A 26,603-nucleotide genomic window follows, 5' to 3' on the forward strand; every position below is an offset into this window, starting at 1 on the left:
TCTATTCCATGCGGTTTTTTTTCCTTGTCAAAACCTTGGGCCTATATTACCCACAATGCAACTTGACTCAATTAAATCAACTGTACAGATTTGGTTGTGTTGTGCTAGTGTGCTGTGCTAAGCCTGCTAGCCTCATACAGACAAGTGGAGTGGGCTACAGAGGTCTGGTAACCTCACTTCTTTCAGATTTTTTTCATTTTCAAATTTGTGGTCTTTAGCCCCAACCGTTGCTGACTCAAGTGACATCACTTGATGCAGTGTGACAGATTTCACACAGCTGCCTCTGGAGACACAAAAGGCTTTATACAACTATTTTTCACATACACACACTGATGTGGAAAATCAGTGGAGTTCTCCTTTACAACAGTGTTCACTGTTCACAGTCAATACATCTTCTGGTTTGTTGTTAGCCCTGCTATTACAAAAATAAACAGTTAAAGACAGTGTTCGCTACCATTACATTCACTACTATATTTGTTAGTTTTCCCCTTCCATCTGTTTTCTTTGGTTTTTAAGAAAGGAAATGAAGAAGGTCAAGCATCCAAAGTCTTCTAGACTCTGAACAGCTAGTTGCTGTGTTTAGGGCCTGTACACAGGATGGGACATCTTGCTTCAATAGAATGCTAGCTGGTTATCATACTGGCATTGTACTGATAGAAAGATATTTTGTCCATCCCATTAACATACACGAAAGGGACAAAGATATTAGGAACACTTTTGATATAATGCATTCCAGTACACCACCACCATCCACTAGGACCTCAATAATAAACATAAAGTAGAATTATTACCTTTCTGACAATGTCAACAAAGACTGACAATGTATGAGCTTCATAAAAGTAGAATGTATGGCAGAGCTGTTGTGTTGGATTGCATTAGATTGCACAGGTGTTCCTAATAAAGTGCTTGACAAGCGTATGTTGTGTTAAAGAATAAATTGCATTGTGTGAAAAACAGTTAACCCTAATTACATTAGGGATAATCAAAAAATTCTACTGATAAAAAACATTGCTCTTTCAAACTATTGCAGACCACAATAATAGTAACGTTAGTTTAAAAAAAAAGTAGTTTATTTATTTTCATCGACTTAGATAATGAAGAACTAATGTCCATTGTGTTTACTTGGTGATGTCTCTCCTATCAACATTTGCTGTCGATATGAAGCCAAAGGTGACATTTAACTCAAAACGTGTATATGTATTACAAGGGCTCCTATAATGCATCCATGGTCTATCTTTGATCTACCATCCTCAGCAAATTGGGCGTTTCTCAACGAATCAAGGGCGTGCTCGTGCTATGCGAGTACGTTCGATTTATAACACACAGCAAAGGCGCGGGTGGAGTTAACGCTTTACATTGATAGGATTCCTCAAAAAATTACTATATAACGAAAAGACACATGGTAAAATATATTCTCAACTCGTTCTGGTCTTAAATGTGTTTTACTAATTATATGCAGTTACTTAAACAGTATAAACTCCGCTCTTTCCGGGCCACAGCATGTCTACCTCGATCGAATGACGCCTTGAAGTGGCATACTCGGTAGCCAATAAAACCTCGAGAACCGGTTTGAGCGATTGGATGAAAACCAATAGTTTTGCGGTGTCAGTTTGAGTGACAGGCGCTGCAGCTGTAGTGGGGGAAGGGAAGGGGTCGCTGAAGTTGACGGAACCGCCATCTTGAAAAGTGCCCTCCGATGATATACATTTTCGCGCCTGTCAGAATCAGTTTTAAACGCTTTATTTTCCTCGCCGGAATTTCGTGCTGTATCTGTATTGGGTTTGTTAAGGCTTGGGGCTAATGGCAAGATAAGCTACATGCTGGAGACTCGTCGTTTGCCGTTGTCTGTCGGTAGGTACACTTGGCTGGTGCTGAAGAGACGATTAGCCAGCAGTCTTTACATAGTCGGCTAACGTTAGCTGGCCAGCTAGAAGCATACTTGGCCATCTTTAGCTGTCAGACACTTCGTGTACCTCTTGCTAGTACGCGGGTAGCTTGACGTTAACATAACTTATCAATGTTTTTAGGTAATGTGAAGATAAAACGCTATTTATTCGGCCAACTTCTCAGCCAATTACCGTTAGCTTCATAGCTCACTGCTGCCGGTTAACTTGACGTAGCAGCCTTAACTTCACAGCTAACGTTAACGTTAGTTTGATCCCGATTTTAGGTGGCCAGGTTACCTAACAATAGCCACCGATAGTTAGTGACGTTAGCCGGTTTGCCTGAGCCGGTGTGTTCCTTTTGCGTTAGCGGTAGTCTGTTTTGGGCCCTGATATGTAACTTAAATGGATAATTGACATTACTGTAAACGTAATATTTCAATAGCCAAACGCCAGTAGCGTCAGTCTGTGTTACCTTATGCAAGTCAGGCAAGAAATTGTATAATCAGATGTTGTGTTCCTGGCGTTTCAAACCATGTTTAGCCGAAGTTAAAGCTATTATGAACGTTGTGCGGTTTAACTAACTGTAGCTATATAACAGGGCCATCAGTGTTTTTTTTACGGACGTTGACTGCATGCGATTGTTGGGATAGCATTATACACATTATAACTAATGTAACGCTAATGGTCTTATTTTGCAGTTACCACTTCATTCTGAGATAAACTGTCTTCAGTTGGCCTATTGTTGGGATTCGGATTTAGCAAGTTGATATTAATGAACTGTAACGTTATAGCTGAGCTAATTGTTGGTGTTCAGGTTATAGAGGCTCTCTTGATTTGAGCAAAGCAAACGCTGTTGTCTGGTAATATACACACTGCGTAGGTTGTTAACACCAGTCAGATTTACCTTAACTGTCAGGGTCTTATTACAGTGGCTGGTGTATTGTGGTGTCCAATCAGACACTGCGTTAAGGCAAACTATAAAACGTTGTTTTACTGGTGTTATGCTTGCAGGGTTGCCCAGTGTTTTATTGCTTTTGGCCTGTGGTACATGTCTCACTTGTTATTTAGCTGTATTAAGGTTTCAGTATTATAGAAGGATATATTTCATTCCTTCATTTGGTGTCTTACGTGTTTGTCTGATTATGGCCGTGCTTTATAGTTGTAATTATTTTGCCTGTGGTGGACTGCTGTTGCTGAGTTAATACAACAAAAATGAAAAGGAAGACAGAATCTAAAGCATAAACAACACAAATGAACTTTGTATTATCACAGCATGGTCACATTTTAGTGTTCACAGTAGTTCTGAAGTCACGGTAGTTAGCATCCATTATGTTTAGTGAACATTTGTTGCAATCTTTTGGTGCCATCTTGTTCTACTTGAATATAAGTAGGAATATGGTTTATGCAACAGTGCTCACATTCCCTCTTTGGGCGCATATGTTGTCCACAACCAACCACAGTGTTTACATGAGAACAGCTTTATACACATTATAATAAGCTGGTTAGTATAAAACTTGTGTTTACATGCAGCTGGTCAGTAAGTGGATTGTCTTCTATTCCAGATCATATTTGCAAACTAAAATTAGGACATTGGGTATATGAGGCTACAGACTGAAGAGATTTTTTTGTTAATTCTGTTGGTGCATAGAGAGATTAGACTCAGTAGTGAGATCACAAAGTTTTCCTGGCAGAGTGGATGTTGCGAATTTTACATGTATTGATAAGATGTAAAAACTAGACAGTGTTTGTGCTTATTTATTCCAGTGTAGTTAGACATAGAGTAATTATCTTTGTTTTTATCCTGCAACTTCACATTCTCTGTCCTGTCCATTTACAAGCTCTGGTTAAGCATATACATAGACAAGAAATCAGGTTTCTGCACTTACTACACTTGCTGTGTTAACTAGGATTCACTTAATCCCTCACCCTGATTAAGGAATCCATGCATAGTGTGCAGCATTGTCTCACAATGCTTGGCTGCTTTGACTTGCATTGCTGCTTGCGGCTGGAAAGTATTGTCATAATCTATGGCTACATCCACACTAATACATTGTCGTTTTAAAACATAACTTTTGCTACGTTTACACCTAGCGTCCACACTACTCTGGTGTTTTCGAACCCCTAAAACAGAGACTTTTGAAAACACTGCTGACTCCGTTTTAGTTTGAAAACTATGGGATTGCGTTAAAGTCTGGACAGGCGGAAATGAAGACTTAGTCACGCCACTATAAGGTAGTGATGTTTTCCGCCGCCTCGACAGCCTGTTACTTATGTTACTTTCAGTTACACTTCCACCTCGTTGTCGGTCCAAGAAGAAATCTCTGGTCTTAGACCGTATTCAGACCAAATCAGGCGTTGCAGTTCATCGCTGCAGGGTTGGGCGGAGGTGTGGGGGGATGTGGGTGTGTTTGTGCTCTAGGACATAACCGCTGTTATCATAAAATAACATTTTATTGATCTGATTCACCGGCTTTCTTGTTACCTTTTCACTTACTCTCTAGCTTGCTAGACCACTGCTGCTCTCTCTCTGGTTTGTTGGTGCTCTTTTTTTTTTTTCTCTCATCTTTTTAAAAATGAGCCGGGAAGCCGACAGCAAAGTCTGACTTTACTTTTAACGTAAATAAAGAGAAAAATGTCCTCCCCTCCTCCAAAAAAAACTCGGAGAGACTCAGCAGCCAGATGTTTTTCTGTTCTCTGTTTAAGGGCGGTTGAGATTGCCACTAAAATGAGAATAGCTGGTCCACCTTAAAGGTCAGTCCACTTTAAGTGAGGCTGGTCAGGTTAGGCTAACCCATTGTTGTTAACTTCTGGGTTAACCCCCTTCACTTTTCTAGCAGTTGGGGAAACAACAGACAAGACTTTTCTTGGTCTTGAGAAGCTGCAAAGTTTATTAAATGACACACTGTAGCCTGTACTGCACATTTACTGCCAGACTGACGTTTTACCCGCTCCCTTTCCTCTGCTCCACTTGCATTCATGTCACTATTTTGCCGCTCGCTCAAATACACTCTCGCTATGCACACATTACGCACTGCCCTATTCTTTGACGGAGCTACGCTACTCTTATAACAGAACCTTTCACGTAGATGTCCTTTGAAAAATGAAGAGAGAGAGGATGACTCAAAACAGTTCCATGGTAACTAGGGTTTAATTGTGCTCGCACAATGTGCAAATGAAAATGATTAGTAGCCCATTGATATTAATGATTGTGGGAAATTTTAGTAGCGGCGGTGTGCTGCTGCAGAATGAATATAGAGGAAACACTGGCAGAGCAAACAAACGAAGGGTGCAAAGTCAGTTTAGTCTTTCACAGCTAGTCGTCAATCATATGGTCTTTCTCGGGACATCTAAGCATCCAATAAACATTCATTAAACAAGCTAAGGAATACAGTTATGTTGTTTAATGCAAGTAAAGTGAAACGGTTAATTGTTTCTAGCTGGAGGGGATGGGCTGTGCCATAAACCAAGAAGTTTTATCAAGACTGTTTTAGTATTTACTGATTGCAACTGGAGGTTGTACATGTTGAAGTGATTATTGGCATAATATTAATTCATTGGTGAAAACGTAACCCTTTCGATCCAATTGACACAATACGCACAAGAAATCCCACACCTCAGTCATAACTTAGTCTTAATGAAACAGTCAGATATCACATACATACTGCTGGAATTAGCTCTTTCAAGTGATAGCAGTATCTCTGTGTCCGTCAAGGACATCCATAAATGTAAATAAATATAATCATCATTAGATTTCTCCATAGTATTTAATGTAATCCAGTGATTGTCATCTGTATCCATGGTTACAGAGGACTCAGAAACTTAGGACTTTTCATTGGGACAGATTCACCAATATGTACAGAAGTTTAATAAGCAAAAAAAACCAAAACACTGGGCTTACCTAACTATTCACAGGCTGAATCCAAATGTCTTGACTTCATCACACTTGCAGACTTAATGGGTGTGTTCCTGGAAAGTCAGTGAATGCCATGGGCTGTCCAAATCCTCAATTCATCAAGTCCACAAGGGCCCTTATGCTGACTTTCTGCAGACTTCCAGAGAATCTAGCTGGGGTATTGACTTCTCTTGGAAAGTGACCCATAATCTATAGCAATATGGATGTGACAGTGTAAAAGAAAATAATAAATACCATATTTATTTTTGAATACATTTTTCATTTTTATTGTACACATTTATGAGGATTCTCAGTTGAGGGTATAATGTGAAGATAATATAAGTGTTCAGCAGCTCATATGAAGGGGAAAGTTCACATTCTGACCATATCTTTATTGCAACCTTGTAAAGCAACAGACCCTGCAAATATCCTTCATAAGTTGTTAAAATCAATACCTTAAGAACTATTCAGAAAAATACCTTGAAATGAGTTAGAGATCAGGGATTTCATTTCTAATACGTGAGGTCTTAATTCCCATCTCTCAGCTAATTTTATCCCCTCGCGCCCCTGCACCCTCGCCAACTTGAATTGATCACGGACAACATGTGCTAGGTGTGTATGACAAAAGTCCAATGGGACCTTCTGCAATTCATGAGGGTGCACGTTTGGATTCAGCCACTTGTCTCCATGGCAACATTACTTCCTGTGTATATCACCCAAAGCACGATGGGAACCCTGGTGGGAAAACCATCAAAATATATTAATCCGATAAGAAAAATAAAAATGGTAGTTACAAAATCAATGAAAGTAAACCATGGTAATTTTTTTACCGTTTTAAGGCTATGAAAAAACAACAACAGTGTACCTCTCACATGTTAATGAAAGTAACAGTTAAGGTATTAAGTGACAATGTCATAAGCCTGTAAATAAAGGAAGTGAAATCCAAGCAAAAACAGGTAAGTGTTAAAGGTGTGCTCCAATATTTTACAATCTGTTACCTAAACTGTTACCTGTAGTTATATTTGTATGCAGCTTGGTTGTGACGCAGCAAGGTCTGTGAGTCCACTGAATGCTGTGTTTCATGTTGCTGCTAATGCGTGCTACTTAGCAGAATTAAGAGGGGATTTTCATGGTTTTCCCTGATGCTTCCCAGAGCCATTATTTAGGCAGCTATAAACTGGTTGTTGTACATTGTAACCATCATAGATGTCTAGCATGCCTAGCCTGTGTACCTGTGAGTCCTGGTGTGTGAATAAGCTGCATCTCTGATCGTGTATTTATGAGGAGTGCTGGGTATTATAGGTATTCGGTAGAAACAGAAACTGTCTTTTCTCTGCTAGTAGCGGGCGTATGTGAACAATTTTTGCCTTTTTGTAATTACAGGTAATATTCAAAATTGCTGTAATATCCACATGAAAAGAAGTGGAACATTCCTTTAACAACATGTCTACATCTGTTTCTGTGCTCCCGCCTCACAGGTGTGTGCTGTTGAACTGCTGTATGTGTGCTGTTTGTCAGTCTGTCCATCACCGCTGTCTGCCTGCCTGTCTGTCCGTCCGGCTAGCCTGGAATGGGCCACAACTCCCAAAGACTAGAACACACCTCTTTCTAACCTGAGCTCCGCCATCTGGACTCCAACAAACTCAGGTTGGTAGAAGAAAGCTTTTAAATGAGTCACTGTAGTCAGCTACTATACTCTGTTTATCTCTGATGGCAGAGCAGGTTTTGATGGTATACAAGTTCATCCAGTATACTGGTTTTGATGTACTGTAGGATATGAATTTTTCATACACCGCCATACCATTACTTAGCTGAAACAATTGCTGTAACTCTTTAAAAGGCAGCAAAATATATAATATTGTTTGCCGCAAAGAGCGCTACGACTGGGTCAAGCTGGGTGGAGTATATTGAGAGGGGACCCCAATTAACTGCCTAACCTTCTTACCAATGGTTACAACTGTATAACACAACAATGGGTAACCACACACTCACTTTAACAGTGCAAAACACCGTGGCACACAGCAATTTCTGACACATAAACAATTTGTAACGCTTATAAATGTACATTTACAAAATTACATAGCTGAACGGCATTCTGGGTACAGCTTGCTAACTAGCCAGGTAGCTCTGTTCTTGAGATTCCGGAGATTCAGATTGAAATGTGCGAACGAGGCCTTGCATGTAATGACGATTATCGGGGCAACCTCTGTCAGCCTCCTGCTGCTTTACTAATAAACATGATTTTTTGCTTCAAAAGTTTGTTTGTTCATCTAAATGAAAGTAAACACAGGAACTAGCTGCCTGTAGCAGTATTATGGCTAACTTCCTAGAGAACTACATCCGGGACAGTTTGCATGTCGGTTTGTTTATGTCTGAGGCTGTGGATAGCCTAGATAGTTCATGCTAGAGAAGTTGCAACTTAGTAGATGAAATGAAGTGGTTCATGTTTGCAAGTTCCAAATTTCAAGGATAAAATGACAAGAAACACATTGTGTAGTTTTCATGGACTACCGCTGGATGATAGAGACGTACATACTGTTCCTCACACAGTTAGGTGTTGTAATCGCATTTTTCTTACTGTATGGAGCTGAACGTTGCCTGAACAAGCCTTGATCTTTTCATCCAGTTGATTCTGGTGAAACAGTCTCCAGGACGACAATGTGGATAAATGTTGTAAATCCATTTGTAGTATTTACACAGTGGCAATTACTCTCATCCGTGGACACTTCTAGATTTCCAAGTCTGGCAGCAACAGGTCCCATTCTACAGAAAAAGTTTTCCCCTTAACTCTTCAGGAGAGCAGTGACTGCAGGAACACCAGCAGTTTCCCTGAGGTAACTGTTACTGCATGTTGACTTTCCTGACGGTCTTGTCAGATATAGATTTCTATGTAGTTAGCCATAATGCTGCTACAGTGGCTAGTTCCTGTATTTACTTTCATTCAGACTCAGAAACAAACTTTTGAAGCAATTCAGGTAAACTCTATGTACTCTTGACAGTAGAATAAGCCACCATAAACCTACATAAAGGCCCAGTCATGCCAGAAACCCCCCCAAAAAACGTGATATACCGTGAAACTGCCCGAATCTTACCATGATAAAAAATTTTTGGTCATACCGCCTAGCCCTATATATGCTGTTTTTCCATGTGATCTTTTTAGAGCCAACATGTTTTGGAAATTTGACCTCCACACCACGTCCCACATTGACACGCTGCTAGAGAAGGAGGATGTGACGCTGACAGAGGTCATGGATGAGGACGACGTCCTGCAGGAGTGCAAGGCCCAGAACCACAAACTGGTTGACTTCCTGCTGAGACCACAGTGCATGGAGGACCTGGTCACCTTCATCACACAGGAACCCTGTACTGATGTTGAGGAGAAGGTTAAATACAAGTAAGAGAAAGTGGTGCAAAGGATCAGGGGGGTGAAACTAAAGGACCTGGTTCCTCCAATTTTAAATCTGTAAATACTAAGCAATTTCCTAGACCTACAATGATTGTTTGATTAAGAAAATCTGCAACCATTTTGATAATTGTAATTTTTTATGCAAAAACTCAAAACATATTCTGGTCACAGCTTCTCTTTTCTCTGTTTTTTCATTTTAAACCGAATCAGTAATCAATCAATATATCAATATACTTTTGATGTTGTTGCTGAAACTCAGCAGATCATAACAACACAAGTAGAATACTTAGTAGAATACTTTCAAACAATACCCAGCTCTATTTGACAGATATTTTTGTCTATTTGTTTTTCAGCCAGACATGAATAAATTGTAAGCCTCCAGGCTTTTTGTAGCTGTTATTTGTTTTACAAAAAATGTTTGAAGTACGAAGTACTACATCTTATTGAGAATCCAAAGCTGATCAGATCCATCAAAGTCTCTTGACCTGAAATGTAGCATCAGGGGTCAGACCCAATTATACTTATTTCCTACTTCACAACAATTCATCTATCAGCATTTTGTTACAGTAGTGAGTATTTCACATCTCTTGTTTCTATCATGACAAATGTACAGCATATGGTGGTGGTTTGTCCAGTGTAAACATGGTGTCACAGTATTATAAATGTTGTATTTGAAAAATTAGCACACTTTTGTTTTTCCCAGGTATCCCAACATATCCTGTGAGCTGCTTACATCAGATGTGGGCCAGATCAATGACAGACTGGGAGAAGATGAAAAACTGCTGATGAAACTGTATGGCTTCCTCCAGAATGAGCCGCCTCTCAACCCACTTCTGGCCAGCTTCTTCTCCAAAGTCCTGTCCATTCTCATAGGACGCAAGCCTGAACAGGTGAGCCTGTGATAAGATGTTGTATCTGAGGTCAGGATGCTATACCAGGGGTCATCTCATGTGATATGAACAATACCAAAATATAATGATTAGTAGTAGGATTGGGCGATATGGACAAAATCAAATATAATGATATTTTAGACCAAATACCTTTATTGATATTGCGACAGTATTGTAGGGATGACTATTGGTGCATTCACAAAATATTTACACAATGAAATTTTTGATAAATAATCATTAGTAATATGGATATAATGACTAAGTGGGTAAAGGCACATAATAGAACAGTCTGGTAAGAAAATTAAAAATTACACATTACAAATTACATGACTGTACTGTAATGCAGCCTTTAAAATCAGGAAAAGACAATGCTTAAGCCATATTACAATATCCAAAATCTAAGACAATATCTATTCTCATATCAGGATATCGATATATTGCCCAACCCTAATTAGCAGTAATCAGGTCATGTGCACTGAATTCTTTCTACTTTACCAGAATACCAGATATTAAGACGTGTATGGTTTGTTTGTCCGTGTGTGTAGATAGTGGATTTTCTGCGGAAGCGCGAGGACTTTGTAGACTTGATGATCAAACACATTGGGACATCTGCCATCATGGACCTGCTGCTCAGAATGCTCACCTGCATTGAACCACAACAGCTACGACAGGATGTTCTAAACGTGAGTAGTGGGACAACACCTTCTCAGCTGTGCTAAAATATGATCTCCCCCATCTGTTCACTTATCAAGCAATTTAAAATTAATTTGGACCATCACAACCCACAAGAGCAAGACTACAAATTCCATTTTGCTCATTGTGATCTGGCATGGCTCAGTAAACATATGTTGAGAACTGGTGTCATTTAGATTGTGCTGTACAAAAGATAATTGACAACATGAAGCCTCTCTATTATTTTTGTTTTGTTGTAATTTAATACATTTTCATGCTTGCTCCATTGAAGATCATAGTGAATTTATAAACATATCCCATTTACTTCCATATTTAAAAGGTCCTGTTATCTCGGTTTCCCTCATAATATTTTGTGCTTTGCTGACCATCTCTGTGCTCTGTCTCTTTTCAGTGGCTGAACGAAGAGAAGGTGATTCAGAGACTGGTGGACATGGTACAACCTTCTCAAGATGAGGATGTGAGTTTCACACCAGTGTTGTCTTCCATTGGCCTCCAGGATATTAAAGTCCCCCGTGGGCTCTGGATGAACCAACAATTTCATTAATTTATTATTTTAAGCTTTGACAGCATTAATATATATTAGAAATAACTTAGATAATTTGCATGTCCAGTTCTACATTTACAGCCTGGGACACACAGCCTACCTCTACCTGTGTGGCGTATGTGCATAGCTGAACTGCTGTGGCTTGCATGTGTGCGGTGTCCACACAGACAGCTTTGCTGCTGCGGAGCTACTACTGCCAGCTCTATCTTTCTACATAGAGTTTGACCTTGATGATGGCCATCAATAACAGAACGTTTCATATCATTTCATTATAAATTTCAATTATATTTAGTTTACGCAGGCAGTGTGTCCCAGGCCTAAGGATCAGTTCACCCAAATTACAAAAATCTCGATAATGAGCCCTGCAGATAGATGTTATCTTACAAGACATTGTTACTCTTGATCTGGATGCGCACTAAGATAAATACTCCTGTTTATGTTAAATCTCTTCAGGAATATCAGGGCTGTGATTGAAGGATTGAGTCAAGACTCAAGAACAGAATAATGGCCAATCTGATAAATCATTTTGCCTATAGGAAATTATAATGGAAAATATGGCATATTAAAAAACATTATTTTTTGTCTTTTCATCCAAATATATACTAAATTTGGTGACTATTAAATGAAGTATTCCTCAACAGCAATGTCTCTTTCTAGAAACAATGTCCCGGTTCCTTGGTGTTGACAGTTTGCATAGTTTCTTACCTTATGAGAAGATAGTTTATAATGAAAACAGTTCATAGATTCCTGAAAGACTAGTTGCTGTTAAGATTTTCAATTCTGTGAGCACCACAAACAAAATTCCATTCACCTCCACTGGATTGAGGTGGCAGTGGAAATCTCATAATCTTGAAAAAAAAAAAAAAACTATCTGCATGGCTACATGCCACTAGTGGTAAGTAGAAAGAAGCTTTTTGTGATTAGGGTGAAGTGAGTGGAACAGTACTTGTTTGTACACTTGTTTTTGATGTAAATAGATCTTTCAGACATGGCGTTTGTTGGCTGTATAGACGGCCTGCATTCTTCCCACTTCCTTGTGTCCTTTCCTTGTCTTATTTCTCCTTTTCATGCACCTCTCTTCACAGAGACACTCCAATGCCTCCCAGTCGCTGTGTGAGATCATCAGACTGAGCAGAGACCAGATGTTCCAGGTCCAGGGCTGCTCAGAGCCCGACCCACTACTGTCCACACTTGAAAAGTATGCATTTATTAACCTACAGCAGCTGTACCAGTCAGTATTGTACAGAACAAACATGGGTATTTTTTTCTGATGTTTGTGACTGTGACCTGACCTTTGACCATTACTTTTATGTATTGATGCTTATAAAACATTCTTTGGGTTCTAATAACTGCACCAGTGACTTTCAATTAGCTTTTATTTGCTCACTATTTTTGCTTTTCTTCAGTTTATTTTGCATTGTTTTGTCATTTTTACCTAGTGGGCTGTTGAAATCAAACTCTGCCCCACTGATGTGGTAAGTGACTTTGAAACCTTCATCTTTGTCTGTCCTCTTCAGGCAGGAGACGGTGGAGCAGCTGCTCTCTAATATCTTCGACAAGGAGAAGAATGATTCTGCAATTGTCAGTGTTATCCAGATCCTTCTCACATTGTTTGAGACAAGGAGACCAGCGTACGTACTGTTGCCCCTGCCATTAGTTATATTTTAATTTGACATTGGATATACATATATAAATGAGTAAACACATCAAAAACTATTACAAATACATCCTGAATTCACCAAACCATTCACACTTTTATGTTGACTCACCCCACCCCCATCGCTACCATAAATGTTCCTACAGCTTTGATGCAGGTTAAGGGGAAACACTGTATACATACATGCTTCAATATCAGATTCCTATGACAGTCTGAAAGACGATGAGATTGTTCATTAGGTTATGACTTTCTCTGTTGTAGGTTTGAGGGTCATATGGAGTGCCCCCCTGGGATGTCCCACCCTTCATTCTCAGTCAACCACAGCATCCTGGAGGCTGTGAGACCCCGACTCAAAGACTTTCACCAGCTGCTACTGGAACCCCCAAAGGTAAAAACCACATAGAGAAAGCTGTAGACATTTTTAAAGTTTGTAGATTGAAGTTACAAGGTTGCAGTCTGCAGCTACTTAATCCTTTTAGTCCAAACTATTTTCAGCTTTTGTCAGCTGCTTTCAGTTAAGTTTGAATTAGTATATTTTGTCCAACCCTTGTAAACATCAGTGTTGTTCTTGATGCGGCAGAATGTTTAGTAGCAGTAAAACTTTTTTTAGAACGTAGCTGAAGCTGACAGATGGTCCAGGCACAGAATCAGTGTGTGACAGAGGGTCCTCTACCATGTACTATAAGCACTGAGTAATTAGTATGGATATATCCCTGTCAGTTGTGTATGCACTGAGCAGTGTTTATTCTCCGCTAACAGAAGAATGTGATGAAGACGACGTGGGGGGTGCTGGACCCTCCTGTGGGCAACACCAGGCTCAATGTGGTCAGACTGGTGGCCAGTCTGTTGCAGAGCAACACACACAGCATCAACACAGAGCTCATTAACCTCAACACACTGGGAGTCATACTAGTGAGTACTTCATTTTTCTCATATAATTACTCCCAATCAGAAAACATGATCTTGCCCATTTTTGGATTGAAGCTACTATCTGTATTTGGTATTTGTTTTGGGCCATTTTCACTCATTTTTTTCTCTGTGGTCAGTGCTCCATTTAGGGCTGCAACTAACGATTAATCTGTCGATTATTTTCTCAGTTAATCAGTTAGTTGTTTTGTTTTGTGTATTTTAACTCTCTGTCCCGTATAAAAGAAAACAGCACTTGCACACAAGTACAGCTTAGGGCTGGGCAATATGGCCTTTTCTTTTTGTTTTTCATCATCATATTTTTCATATTTTTAAGACAACTGGGCAAGAATAATGAAACTAAATAAAACCTGCGCCACCTGCAAACTGTCATCATTATACATTAAATACACGTTATTCAGCTATGGACCAGATGCTTCAACCACACAGAGCATGGGCACAAAAGTCCACTTGGACTCAAGGATGAACTGATTAGAATTTTGTGGTCAAAGGTCAAGGGCACTGCGACCTCACAAAACACGTTTTTGGCCATAACTCAAGAATTCATGCGCTAATTATGACAAAGTTTCACACAAATATCTAATAGGATAAAATGATGACATTTAATATCCAAAAGGTCAAAGGTCAACTTCACTGTGACATCATGATGATCTGCAAAAACACTGTTCTGGCCATTATTCAAAGCCATAACTCAGGAACAGAAGGGGAGATTGTTACTATATTTTACATTTGGTTGGATACTGAATTGGTGACACTAATCTTGGTTCTCACCTTGAAACTGTGGTGATTGTAGATCTTCTGTGCTGCCGGGTTGAAGATGTGTGTGTTAGGCATCCATGTTTTAGAATTTGTAGCTTCTTTGCAGCAACATCCATATCTGAGGCTTTGTGTTCTGTCAGAATCAGCTTTATTGGCCAAGCATGTGAACACATATAAGGAAAATACATTTAATATCTTTCATTAAATTCCTTCAAAGTCTTCACTACAAATATTATATGATTCTGGACTAGGGATGTCAACAGTTAACTGTTAATTGGTTTACCGCCGAGAATATTTTTGACTGGTTACGTATGTCGGTCTATTGGTTAATTTGTATACACACTCCGCTAACGGATAGACAATTACGTGTTCACAACATCAGGAGTCATCTTATAGTCACGGCCACCTTATATTTAGGAAAATACGGTACTAGCACTATGCTGTACCACATTAAGAATAAGCAACTGGCTGCCATGTCCGAGGATGGCTCGCATTTGCAGCCAAAGATCACATCACTGCTAGCTGCGGGGAGAAAGTGTGATGTGCACCGGTCCAAGGCCATCATCCAATTGGTGTGCCAAATGATTGAGACCAATATGCTGCCAATCATCGTGGTAGAGGGTGAAGGATTGAAAGAGCTGGACTAAATGCATTGAAAATCACTTTGAGGAGAAGAAGGATGGGCTCAAACTAGCTCTGACCACCGACTGCTGGACAGCTTTCACAAACGAAAACTACATCACAACTGGCTGGTGGAGGCATATAACTTTGAGGCAGTATTTCTAGTTCACATGAACATTGTGATCCTAGCTTTTAGAAAATATTATTAGTACATTGCAGATGTGTGTGTGCATGTGAACACAAATTCAAGTTGTAGATGAAGTGACATTGTTTTACAGTAGCACAAAGTGTATGTTGTGTTGTTGGTGTTGCTTTGCGTTATTATTAACATCTCTCTTGAAAGCCATACTAATGAGAGACAGGAGTGATCAGTAGCTTCAGTACAAAAATGACAAGGGTTGTTTTGGCTATCATTTTTATCTTCTATGAGTTATATTGATTTATTAAGGAAATGCAATCCTGACATCTGGTTATGGGTGACTGCTCAAAACAGCTTTACAACAGAGCGCATAAGGCAACCACACAAGTCATCAGTACGAACTGAACTCTGGACTTATCTGGATGTTAAAAAAAAGTAAACAAAGTTAATAACCATGTCTGTCTCCAGCTTAAACTTTGACCTGCTGTACTGTAGTTATAAATACACTTGGTTTTATAGAGCAGTTATAACTGACATTTAAGAGTTTAATTAAGGCCCAAGCCCAAAGGGCAAAGGCCCTATTGTTTTACGTGTGTTTGTTTCTTACTTTCTTTCTTTATTATTCCGCCACTTCAGACCTAAATTTGACCCCCTAAACATGCTCAAAAACTCACCAAATTTGGCACGCACATCAGGTCTGGTGAAAAATATAATTAAAATGTAAAAATTAACCGCTAAAGTGCCATAATGTGCTCTCTAGCGCCACCTATGTAACTAAAATGGCCGCCACGGCCGGTAGGAATGTCATAGAGAGATCAAACTAAAACTCAATTATTCGTCTCATCAAGACCTACAAATCGTACACTGATACCCCTGACCTAAATCCAACAGGAAGTCCGCAATTAGCCTTTCAAAATAAGACTTTTCCTCAATTTTGGCTCCCGAACAAACATTATCTCCTCCGAGGGTGTTAATGGTGTCGGCTTCAAACTTTGATACATGACTTATGACACTGTGCTGAAGAAAAGTTGTTTAAAACAATTAACTTGCGTCCTTTTGCTTCACAGGATATGTATTTCAAATACATCTGGAACAACTTCCTCCACATTCAGGTGGAGATCTGCACAGCCATGATTCTGGCTATGCCCCCTGCCCCCACTGACATCCAGCCAGACACAGAGCAGGAACATGCAAGAGAGAGCATCCTCATCAAACATGTAAGACAAGAATTCTAGAGAAAAAGAAACATTTACATATATATATATATATATTTATTTTATTTTATTTTATTTTATTTTTTTTTTACAATTTTTACAATTCTGTAATGTTTCCTTGTTGTCAATGTTTAGGTCTGGGCAACCGTTTAAAAAAGTGTGTCTCAGCTGAACATTCAGTATTTGAACAACACAATTATTTTGGTAATGCTATAATTTGCTGGCAGTCACAAAAAACCGGTGCTGAGTTTTATTTAAACTTGAACTGTTGGGCAGAATGTGGACCAATGTAAAGTAATGACATTAACCCTTATGTAGCAGGTAAATGCTGAATCACATGTTCACAAGTATCCTAGGTGATCTGTATATTTCTGTGGTATGATCTGTATATTTTTGGGACTGTATATTGTACTTACTACAGACTTTGTCTTGAGAAACTCAGCTTATAACAATGAGCAAAATATGCTTTTAGTGAAGGTTTAATGATAATATACTGTAGGAGTTTGTGTGCATCAATGCAGATGCAGCAGCAGTATGCACTACATAGTAGGCACACCAAACAAGTAGTTTGTAATTTTGTTGTATGTCTCTCCATCAGCTGTTTCAAAAGTGCCAGTTTATACAGAGAATCGTAGAAGCCTGGAGCTCCAATGAGAAAGAACAGTGAGTATTTTGCTCTTTGATCAAAGCTGCAAATGAGACCATAAGTAACTTTGTCAGCATGTAACAGTGTTTTGTTTTGTTGTCATTAGTGTAGAATAAACAACAAACCAAAGTCTTTTGCTCCTTTACTATGAAAGTTATGCTTGGCTTTAGTGATTAAAGTCATATCTTAATTTTATCGATGTGTTTGTGTGTTTTAGGGCGGAAGGTGGTCGGCGACGAGGTTACATGGGTCACCTCACCAGAATAGCCAACTCTATAGTTCATAACTGTGACAAAGGCCCTAACGGACCGCAGATACAACAGCTCATCTCTGGTAATATCTCTCCTTCCCATCTATCAAGCTCATTTGCTTTATCTTTTCAGGGCTAAATGTTGCATTATAATATTCTAAGCCCTTATACACTCTAAACTTTCAAAATTTGAATAGGCACCTAACCAACACACAGTGTTTATTACAGATTTAGTACTAGAAACACTTGACACAGTGCTGAGCTGCATCTCAAATTAAACTTCAGGTTCCCAACTTTCAGATGATGTATACCACATCTATGTGGCATATACTGTCGACCTGCTGTCTCTCCCTTAAAGATCTCCTGTCCCCCACAAAAATGGGTCTGTGGTAGGGGGGCAGGCGTGGAAGAGGTTAAAAGCTTGCCATCGGCAAACCAGTGGTAGGCTTTTATTGTGTAGCAGCTACAGGAAATGCTACGTGTTTGCATGCGAGTAAAAAAGGGTCGTTTTAAACGACCAGATATTTTGGGCTATTCTTTTCGGGAACTGGTGGTCAATCTATCTGCAACCACCAGTAAATGGCTGTTCTGTAGGCTTGAGATGATGTTACCACTTCACATTCTGCTCATGTTTAATGACATCACAGTTGTCTTGTATTCAGCTGATACGCTACAATATTACAGTAGGTTCTAATCTTCACTTGCACACTGTGCTCGTGAATTATTTTTCCAGTTTGTACATATATATTTTTAGGGGCAAATGCGAGTGAAATACTGGCATTGTAGAACCCTGCTTTTTCTTCCACTGTCAGACAGCTGACACTAGATTGTGTTGTGTGTGTGAAGTTCCCATGTAGACAGAAGCTGGGTGGAAATCTACCTGTGACATCACTTCACTCTGGGCTTAGCATGTCTTTATTATTTGTTAAAATGATTGGATCCAACATGAGCTTGAGAGCAGCCTTCTTTAACAGTTGAGTTAAATGTGCAGTATATGAAGATCGAGTATATATGAACTCTATGTGTGTGTGACACAGAGCTCCCAGCGGAGGACAGAGAGAAATGGGAGGCCTTTATTTCTGGGCAGCTGGCTGACACAAACAAGAGAAACACTGTCGACCTGGTGAGTTACCACAAGCACAGTGAACAGTGTTGTCAAGTTGCCTGATTTATGTCATCCTATGTTGAATGTACAATCTAGTCATCACATGTCAGAGATTAGTCATCACAATCTAGTCATCACACATTTTTCATTGCATTACTCCTGCAGTCCATTGGATTTTAAATGAAACAGTAATGAAGTGTAAAGTGCTGTGTTACTCAGTGTTGTGAGTAAAACTAAATCTAAATGTATCTAAATACTCATGGACTGTACTTAATATTTTCATAAAGATTAAGACCAGGATTCACAGTACAAACATAGTATGAAGACAGATTTATTTAATTACACCATGTTAGGACTGAATGCATACTGAGGTGGTGGACAGACTGTTTCTTTTGCTTTCTTTGTTTTTAGATGTGATCTATAAAGCCATAGTTTGACTTGAAGTCAAATACCACCTCTACCACCAACCTCTTTATGTACCACATTACATAAAACATTTCCTCTACAAGTTACTCATATATGAAGGCAATTTCATGGTTTCTTTTCTCAAGGTGAACACACACCACATCCATTCTTCAAGCGATGATGAGGTGGACTTTAAAGACAGCGGCTTTCACCAGGACTCCTCTCTACAACAAGTAAGACTTCAACACACAAACACAGATACACACAATGCAGGCCCATAGACACAGATGCAACAAGTACCTTAAAAGAAGTTTTCTTAGAGTATAGATGGATAGCTATGTAATGGAGGCTTTTAAGCAGTGTAAGTGTAGTCTCAGATGGGGATTAAACCAGTTCAGTGTGTGAAACTGTACTATAAACAGCTATAAGAGACGGGCCTATGTGGACAAGAATAAATCCTTCATTTGTACTAAAGACTCAGAACAAAATACATCACGCGTGGTTAAACACTGAAGCCTCATTCCATTGTTAGTTTCACTTAATTGTGAAGCCTTGACAGCTTTAAGAAGTTCAATTCTAATTGACGGATGCATAATAGGCTACATAGATTGACTAATGATACAAAAAAATTATTGTATCCTTTTATTGTAGAACATCAAAATCCCCACCTAGGGTGCCCTATTGACTGAAATGCATAGAATTCAGATGCTTTATTCCTAGGCTATGTATCTGTGAAAAGGCCTTTGAACTTAGAATACTTTGTGACTATGGGTTCTGCAGTTAGAATCTACGCAAATATCTCTCTACTATCTTTTGAATTAATTTACTTAACTACTAATGTGGTAAAGGAAACTTGAAATAGATTTTTTGAACTAATGTCAAAGCATTTGGCATCTGACTGTAAATGCATGTTTGTGCTTTTTTTCTATTAACTTGTTTAGCATTCATGTTATACATTCTTTGTTTTTACAACTCAATATATGGACTTGCTATTTTCTGTACTGCAAGTAATGACCAGCTTTGTGTAGAGCCAAGACTATATCATTATCGTTGGTCCTGGACTTTGCCAGGCCTTTTCTGATTATCAGATGCAACAAATGACGTCCAATTTTATTGAGCAGTTCGGCTTCAATGATGAAGAGTTTGCTGATCAGGACGATGTTGTGGAGTGAGTACTCATCCTGCATGACTGGACTTGCTTTCTAAATATTACTGTGTAACATCTGAAGGGACAAGACACTAAAGACATTACAAAGCTGGAGGGGCCACTGTCTTCAAAACCCTATGTTATCATTTTTGTGCCAAATACTGAGAGAGTACATCTGTACCACCTCTCATACTCCTTTGCTGATTGAACATTTCTAGATGGGAAACCTGATCATGTAAGGCATTAATGATGTGTGGTATGCTTCAAGGCTGCATCCTCAGCCCCATTAATATGCCATGACATAACACAGATATAGTGTTGTGTTTGATCCCTATTTCTAGCTGGATCTGGATGTCTCAAAATGTCCTGCAGCTAAATTTAGATAAATCCAAATTTCTTCTTAACGGCCCAGACACCTATCATTACCAAGTAGTTTGCTACAGAAACAGATCATTGACAAAAAAATGCCTGAACAAAAGCCATATTTTTTAGTAAGACCAATGCCACTTCTTCCAGGAAAGGCCTGATTTCCCCCCTCTGATGTGGCTAGCATAAAAAAGTGTGCCAATACAAACATGGCTTGAAGAGGAGAAACCATATCCAGCTTTGATGTTGTTGGTGTGTTGTCCCTGTTTTCATTCCTAAGGGCTAGCTGGATTTGGGGCTATAATCTTCTGCAAAGGTTGTGGGTTGTTAAAGATAGCTTGTCAATGATCAATGATTTAAAGTGTCTGCTTAACTTTAAATGAGTTCATCGGGTGAAGTAGAGCCTTATGTAGATCTTGGGCTTAGCATTAAAGGTTAGGGTTATTTTTAAGTCTATCTTAATACAATACTCACATACCATATGTGCATTTGGAGAGTTAGTGGTTGATTTTGACAAAAAAAAATTTTGCTATTGAAAGTTTTTAGTTTTCCCACAATTTAACACAAAACAGAACAAATTGAAACACCACACAACTCAAAAAGAGTGTGAGAAGAAACAAAATCAAAACAAAACAAAACGAAAAGAAAAGAAAAAAAGGGCAAAGAGCATTTACAGTGAAGTGGCAGCATATGTAGTTCTTAGTTCAGATCATCCACATTCTCCGCCTCTCTGTGCTCTCCACACTTCTTACTGGACCTGCGTTCAGTGTCTCTGTCCACAGAAGCAGCCGTCTGTCAGTCATTATTTGAACACAAATGCTAAATATTCTCTGGTTCCAGTTTTTCAGTTGCAAGGATTTACTGCTGATGCTATATTTAGTGGATATTTCTGGACAAAACAAAGTTCTTAAAGACATGACCTTGAGCTTTAAGAAATTGTGATTGGCATTTTTCACCATTATATGACATTTTTTAAACCAAAGGACTAATCAATTGATCAAGAAAATACTTAAGTCAGTAATGCTGAAGGAATGATTACAGCAACATATAACTCTTTCACTGTATACATGCCATCTGAGTATTGCATTGAAGTAGACTTAAAAAAAATCCAACCTATCCTTTGACAGGCAATGCAAAATCAGAAGAATATTGTGTGACTCTTGGATGAAATAATCAATACACCAATACAAATGTTCAGAATGCAAATCCTCAAATTCAGAGTGTGTTACAGAACAGCAGTTCAGAAGCATTTATGTTTTTCATTCTCACTTAGACCTATTGTATTGAGGTCCTATTTACGTAAATACCTACTAGTAATGAATAATTACTGGCAAATAAATATCACACCCAAAATCATAAAGCAGTTAGATGAGTGCATGAGACATACTGTGTGACATGCTTTCACTTTCTACTTTCAAATAACTGTGGTCACACAATATGTGATTCCAGCTGATTCAATTAATTTTCACTCATTTTTTTTCAGTTCAACTCATCAGAAAAGATGAGCATTTGTTTTCATGTTGTGAGGCACAGTGCAGTGCTCAAACAACTCAGGGACTTTTCACATAGAACCAGTCTCAGTGAGAGAATAATGTTGCCCCGCTAGGCTAAAATTGCAGATTGAACACACTGTAGAATATTTAATAGTCTTGAATTCTCTGTTGTAATAGTCATATATGATGCCAAAGACTGTAGAAGTGGTGCAACAGTGACAAACTCTTTTGAAAAGCTGTATTCATTCTTGAGGTTGAAGTGAGTAGGAACTGTTGTATTGGTGTACCTGAAGATGTTCCCACTCTAGTTATGCCTGAGGTCTGATCTTCCCATCTGTGCATTCAAGACAGCTGGAAAAGGTCTGACCTGTTCTAGAAGAGTCAGCAGGGAGAGAACTTAAACAGGCTGCCTAATTTTACATCGGACATCATTTGCTCCTCTGCTGAGCCTTAAAAATCCATTAACTAGTATACAGGTCAGAGACTTCCCAAATATCATGAATGCATAAGTTGGAAGGTAAAGTGTGATTAGGTGAAGAGTAACTTGCGGCACAATTCTAGTCTTAACTGTAGTAAACACAAGTCATTTCCATTTTTCCATTCCCAAACTTTCTGTAGGGGGGTATTATAATGCAGTGCTTGGATGGAAGAATTTCAGAGTTTGGGATTTTTCGGCTGGTATGGGGACAGATGGGAATGGTGATTATAGGGTTCACGTGTGGACAGGTACAGCTGAGTATTAGTGAAGTTTTCCCGAGCTTGCTGTGCTCACTAAAAGCAACAGTCTGACATTTTGGTAAAAATGCCTGTTGCCTCTGAACCAAAGTCTGATAATTCAATCAAAATCAGTTTCATCTCAAGGTGTTCCTTACTGAGATAGGCTCAGGATGTGTTTAGCTTCATGCATAGACAGGACGTATGGGTAAACTGCTAGCCTAGCTCCACAGACAAAATACACCTTCCTACCTTGTCCATTATTGAATAGTGAAGTAGTAACTGCTTACCCCATGGTCATTTAGTCTTATATTAGTCTTGGCAGGCTGCAGTTACAGTGCAGTTACTGCAGCATGTTACCTTACATAAAAATAATTGGAATGGAAAAAAGAGACATCTGGTTACAGATCTATTTGCAGATAGCCTCAGTTGAGGAACTCTCAGAATCAGAAGAGGAAATGTTGATATTACAAACCCAAACTGGTGAATCAATCGGAGCTGGGCTTTCTGGTTTGTGTCCAGCCCTACAACATGTGACAGGAGTTGTTGGAAAGTGTATTTTTCCACCTTTGATGGAACAAGGCACGTCGTTCCCCCTGCTTTCTCTCTTTGTGCTAAGTTATGTAATGTCCTGAACCTTTTAGAGACATGACACTGATAGTAATCCTCTCTGGCTGCAGTTAAGATGGCAGATTTATAATTTATGATGATGATGATTGTTATTTATATACTATAATTATAAATAGTGGGTACAAAATAATGTTTTTTGAAACTTTACCTTCATTAAGTAATGTTGACAGTAGCCATTTTGGCTTTCTTTTACATTTTCTGTGTTCAAGATGTTAAAGAAGCCTTCATTCTGTCTCATTTTCTTTGAATGACCAGCTTACAACACATATCATGCATGTAAAAAGAAAATTTGTTATTGCAAAAAAAAGCAAAACTTTTTTTCTTCAGCACTACATGAAAGTATCCATGAAGCTGGCATGGTGCGAGAATATGTTTTACTTTTCCTTGTCATATTGAACATGAAGTGTTAGAGCTGTGTGCATTAGCCTGTCTGCCTGTGTGCTGCCTTTTATATGTGGATGCCTAACGACCCTAACTAAACTAAACTCTGTTCTCTTTAACATTGCAGTATTCCCTTTGATAGAATATCAGACATCAATTTTTCACTGAATACAAATGAAAGTGTAAGTACTTTGATTATTCATCTTGAATACATACATAGTCAAAGAATGAGAGGAGAAAGTCAAATTCTCCCCAAACAAATGAAAATGTGTTGTTTCATTTATATAGCATGACTATTTCCTGATATCAACGTTAACATTGATTTAGAAGCAGATGCCACATAGTGAGATGAAGTTGTAATTCTCTGTAGACAACAAAGGTATGGCAGATGTGTAGAATATGAGGATTCATCTTGATAAAATGAAACTTTTCTATAACCTGCATTTGAACCCAAAGCTTGGAGCGAAGCACACATGTCAAACCAAAGCCAGATTTTCCTGTAAAGTTGTACCATTACATTTAAAAAGGAATGTAGCTACATACGCTGATATTTCCATTGATATGGCTCTGTTTGAGGCCTGAAGGTACACATGTTAATGTCTGCTTCACAGCTGAGTGGCTTTTGTTCTGTAGGATCCAACTCTAGTTTGTATGTGAACGTACTGTAAATATACACAGTGTTTTATAAATACTATCTTGTCCATGTATGTGTGTTTCCTCAGGCGAATATAGCTTTGTTTGAGGCGCGCTGTAAGGAGAAAATCCAGCAGTTTGAAGATGCTGGTTCAGATGAGGAGGATATCTGGGACGAAAAAGATGTCACCTTCGCACCAGAGGCACAGAGGCGCCCCAGGTCAGATAAACCCACACACCATGGATGAAATACTGACTTGGCCTACAAGGCACAGGCCAAAGTGGTCAGGGAGCCCCTGGCCCAGAGCTGCTGAGTGACAGTTGGTAACTTTTCTCTTATTGGAAAGTCACAGAGCTCAGATAAAAGTGGGGATGCCTTAATCACATTTTTGCTCCTGATCCTTATCAGAGTCTTTCAATATTGAGTTCCGGCTATCAAATCCAATCCAGTATTAGTTTTTGTTTTTTCTCCTTCATATTACAACTGCACAGCACACTGATGCTACAGTAATATTACATTTAAATACATTAGCATTGGTCAATCAGTTTACATCAGTTTGACAGCAGAGCAGCTCTGCTTTAAGAAAATCTAACCTTCATCTCTGGTTTCCTTTCCTTTGTTTCCTATAATAATTTGTAAATTGTGCTGTAGTATTTAGTAAAAGAATCAGACAGCCTCTCTTCATCACCAGTGTGAATTCAAGACTACCAAAAACATCAACTGAGAGTTCTGGTTCACCTGCAAAATGTCACTGAAACAAACATGAAATGACTACAAGTGATGCAGCCATGTTGGTTGTAGTCTTTTTGTGTCTCTTTCAGTCTGGGTGTCTTTCTCTGTAGGGGTGGGGGCCTTTTACATGGATGTGCCCGGGGGCCTATTGTCGCAGTCTCAGTCTCTTTGTACTTTCACACTGAGTAAACTTCTGTTGTGCCTTCTTACACCTTCAAGTCACCATCTTTCTACTTAAAAAAGTACATTCAAGTTGTTAGTGCAACCAAACTTTTGTACTTCAGTTTCATTACAAAATATGAGCATGAGTAAGGTCATTTTGGTGTAAAGCAGTTGCCAGGTTGGTACACTGTGTGTAGTTCTTTACCTCTGGGTTTTTGTGTTGAAGGTGATTATTGTATTTTTCAAATATTCTTGAGGAAGAAATGTATGTTTGTAAAGTAATAATTAAAAAATAATTAATAATGATTTTCATTAGTTGATCGTTGTTTTGATTAATCAGTTACTGATTTTGATTAACACATTGGTGAAACTTTTCCTATAAAAATGAGCTACATTTGTTAGCTAGTGCTAACAGTCACTTAGTGCTGACAGGTTGATTAATCAATCAGCAATAGCTGACATTGAAAGATTTGAGACTGACATCAACGTTGTACACATTTTAGCTCTTATCAGTCAAGATGTATGAGTATGGGCTTTTCTCTGTGGCTCCACACAGTCTAAAGAGAGGATGAACTCTGATGAGGACAGGAAATAACACTTGATCTGTGTGTCCATCTCAGGAGTTCAGGCAGTACAGACAGCGAAGAGAGCACAGACTCGGAGGAGGAGGATGTGAAGAGAGATCCGTTTGAAGCTCCCAACCCGAACACCGATGACAGAATGGAAGTCGACACAGGTTGGTGTGCTGAAGAGTGCTATATATCCCGCAAAGGACAAAATAATAATAATAATAATAATAATAACAATAATAATAACAATAATAAATAGATCAAAGTAAGATCATTTTTGCCAGTTTGAATTTTTGGTTTGACTTGGTTTAGGATTTGAATTAGAAAAAAATGTAGCCAGGTAAGTTTCACAATTAATGACATTTCTGACTTGGTTTAGGCCTCATATAAGAACTATGAGTAGGTTCTGGGTTTTTGTGTAGTGTGCTGATAGTGAGAGTTCCAAAATGACTAGATGTTAATGAGAAAACCATCATTTTTGTCTCGTTTAATTATTATTATATAATAATTATTTCTCAGGGCCAGTGTGGACGGCCAACTTCGATGACATCCCCATGGACACAGGTACCTCCACAGCTCCGGCTTCCAGCCCTAGCAACCCTGCTGCCTCCTCTCCTTTGTCCCCCTCCTCCTCCTCCACAGAAGCCCTCACTGAGGCAGCATGGAGCTCCTCTCCTGCTGCCACCTCCAGCTCCGAAACAGGCTGGGCTGATTTCTCCAACTTCACCCCCGTCAGGTAGG

At 39.0% G+C, this 26,603-nt stretch overlaps 1 protein-coding gene across 4 annotated transcripts in view; it reads left to right on the plus strand.

Annotated features, from left to right (window-relative positions):
* Positions 1 to 1,632: 1,632 nt before the first annotated feature.
* ppp6r3 (protein phosphatase 6, regulatory subunit 3) overlaps positions 1,633 to 26,603 on the plus strand; it is a 33,420-nt gene continuing 8,449 nt past the window's right edge. For 2 of the 4 annotated variants that reach the window (XM_042412965.1, XM_042412967.1), the window contains exons 1-20: positions 1,633 to 1,851; positions 7,257 to 7,425; positions 8,939 to 9,172; positions 9,888 to 10,074; positions 10,620 to 10,757; positions 11,159 to 11,224; positions 12,397 to 12,509; positions 12,829 to 12,942; positions 13,230 to 13,356; positions 13,728 to 13,880; positions 16,482 to 16,631; positions 17,227 to 17,291; positions 17,492 to 17,607; positions 18,562 to 18,647; positions 19,181 to 19,267; positions 20,105 to 20,202; positions 23,893 to 23,947; positions 24,488 to 24,618; positions 25,914 to 26,029; positions 26,382 to 26,598. In XM_042412965.1, the coding sequence (XP_042268899.1) occupies positions 8,946 to 9,172; positions 9,888 to 10,074; positions 10,620 to 10,757; positions 11,159 to 11,224; positions 12,397 to 12,509; positions 12,829 to 12,942; positions 13,230 to 13,356; positions 13,728 to 13,880; positions 16,482 to 16,631; positions 17,227 to 17,291; positions 17,492 to 17,607; positions 18,562 to 18,647; positions 19,181 to 19,267; positions 20,105 to 20,202; positions 23,893 to 23,947; positions 24,488 to 24,618; positions 25,914 to 26,029; positions 26,382 to 26,598 (2,246 nt within the window). In that variant the 5' untranslated portion in view covers positions 1,633 to 1,851; positions 7,257 to 7,425; positions 8,939 to 8,945. Of the gene's footprint in view, positions 1,852 to 7,256; positions 7,426 to 8,510; positions 8,613 to 8,938; positions 9,173 to 9,887; positions 10,075 to 10,619; positions 10,758 to 11,158; positions 11,225 to 12,396; positions 12,510 to 12,828; positions 12,943 to 13,229; positions 13,357 to 13,727; positions 13,881 to 16,481; positions 16,632 to 17,226; positions 17,292 to 17,491; positions 17,608 to 18,561; positions 18,648 to 19,180; positions 19,268 to 20,104; positions 20,203 to 23,892; positions 23,948 to 24,487; positions 24,619 to 25,913; positions 26,030 to 26,381; positions 26,599 to 26,603 lie in introns of all 4 variants that reach the window. The other 2 variants (XM_042412966.1, XM_042412968.1) reach the window with 2 other exon arrangements.

Source organism: Thunnus maccoyii, chromosome 5 (assembly GCF_910596095.1).
Source record: "Thunnus maccoyii chromosome 5, fThuMac1.1, whole genome shotgun sequence".
Lineage (NCBI taxonomy): Eukaryota > Metazoa > Chordata > Actinopteri > Scombriformes > Scombridae > Thunnus > Thunnus maccoyii.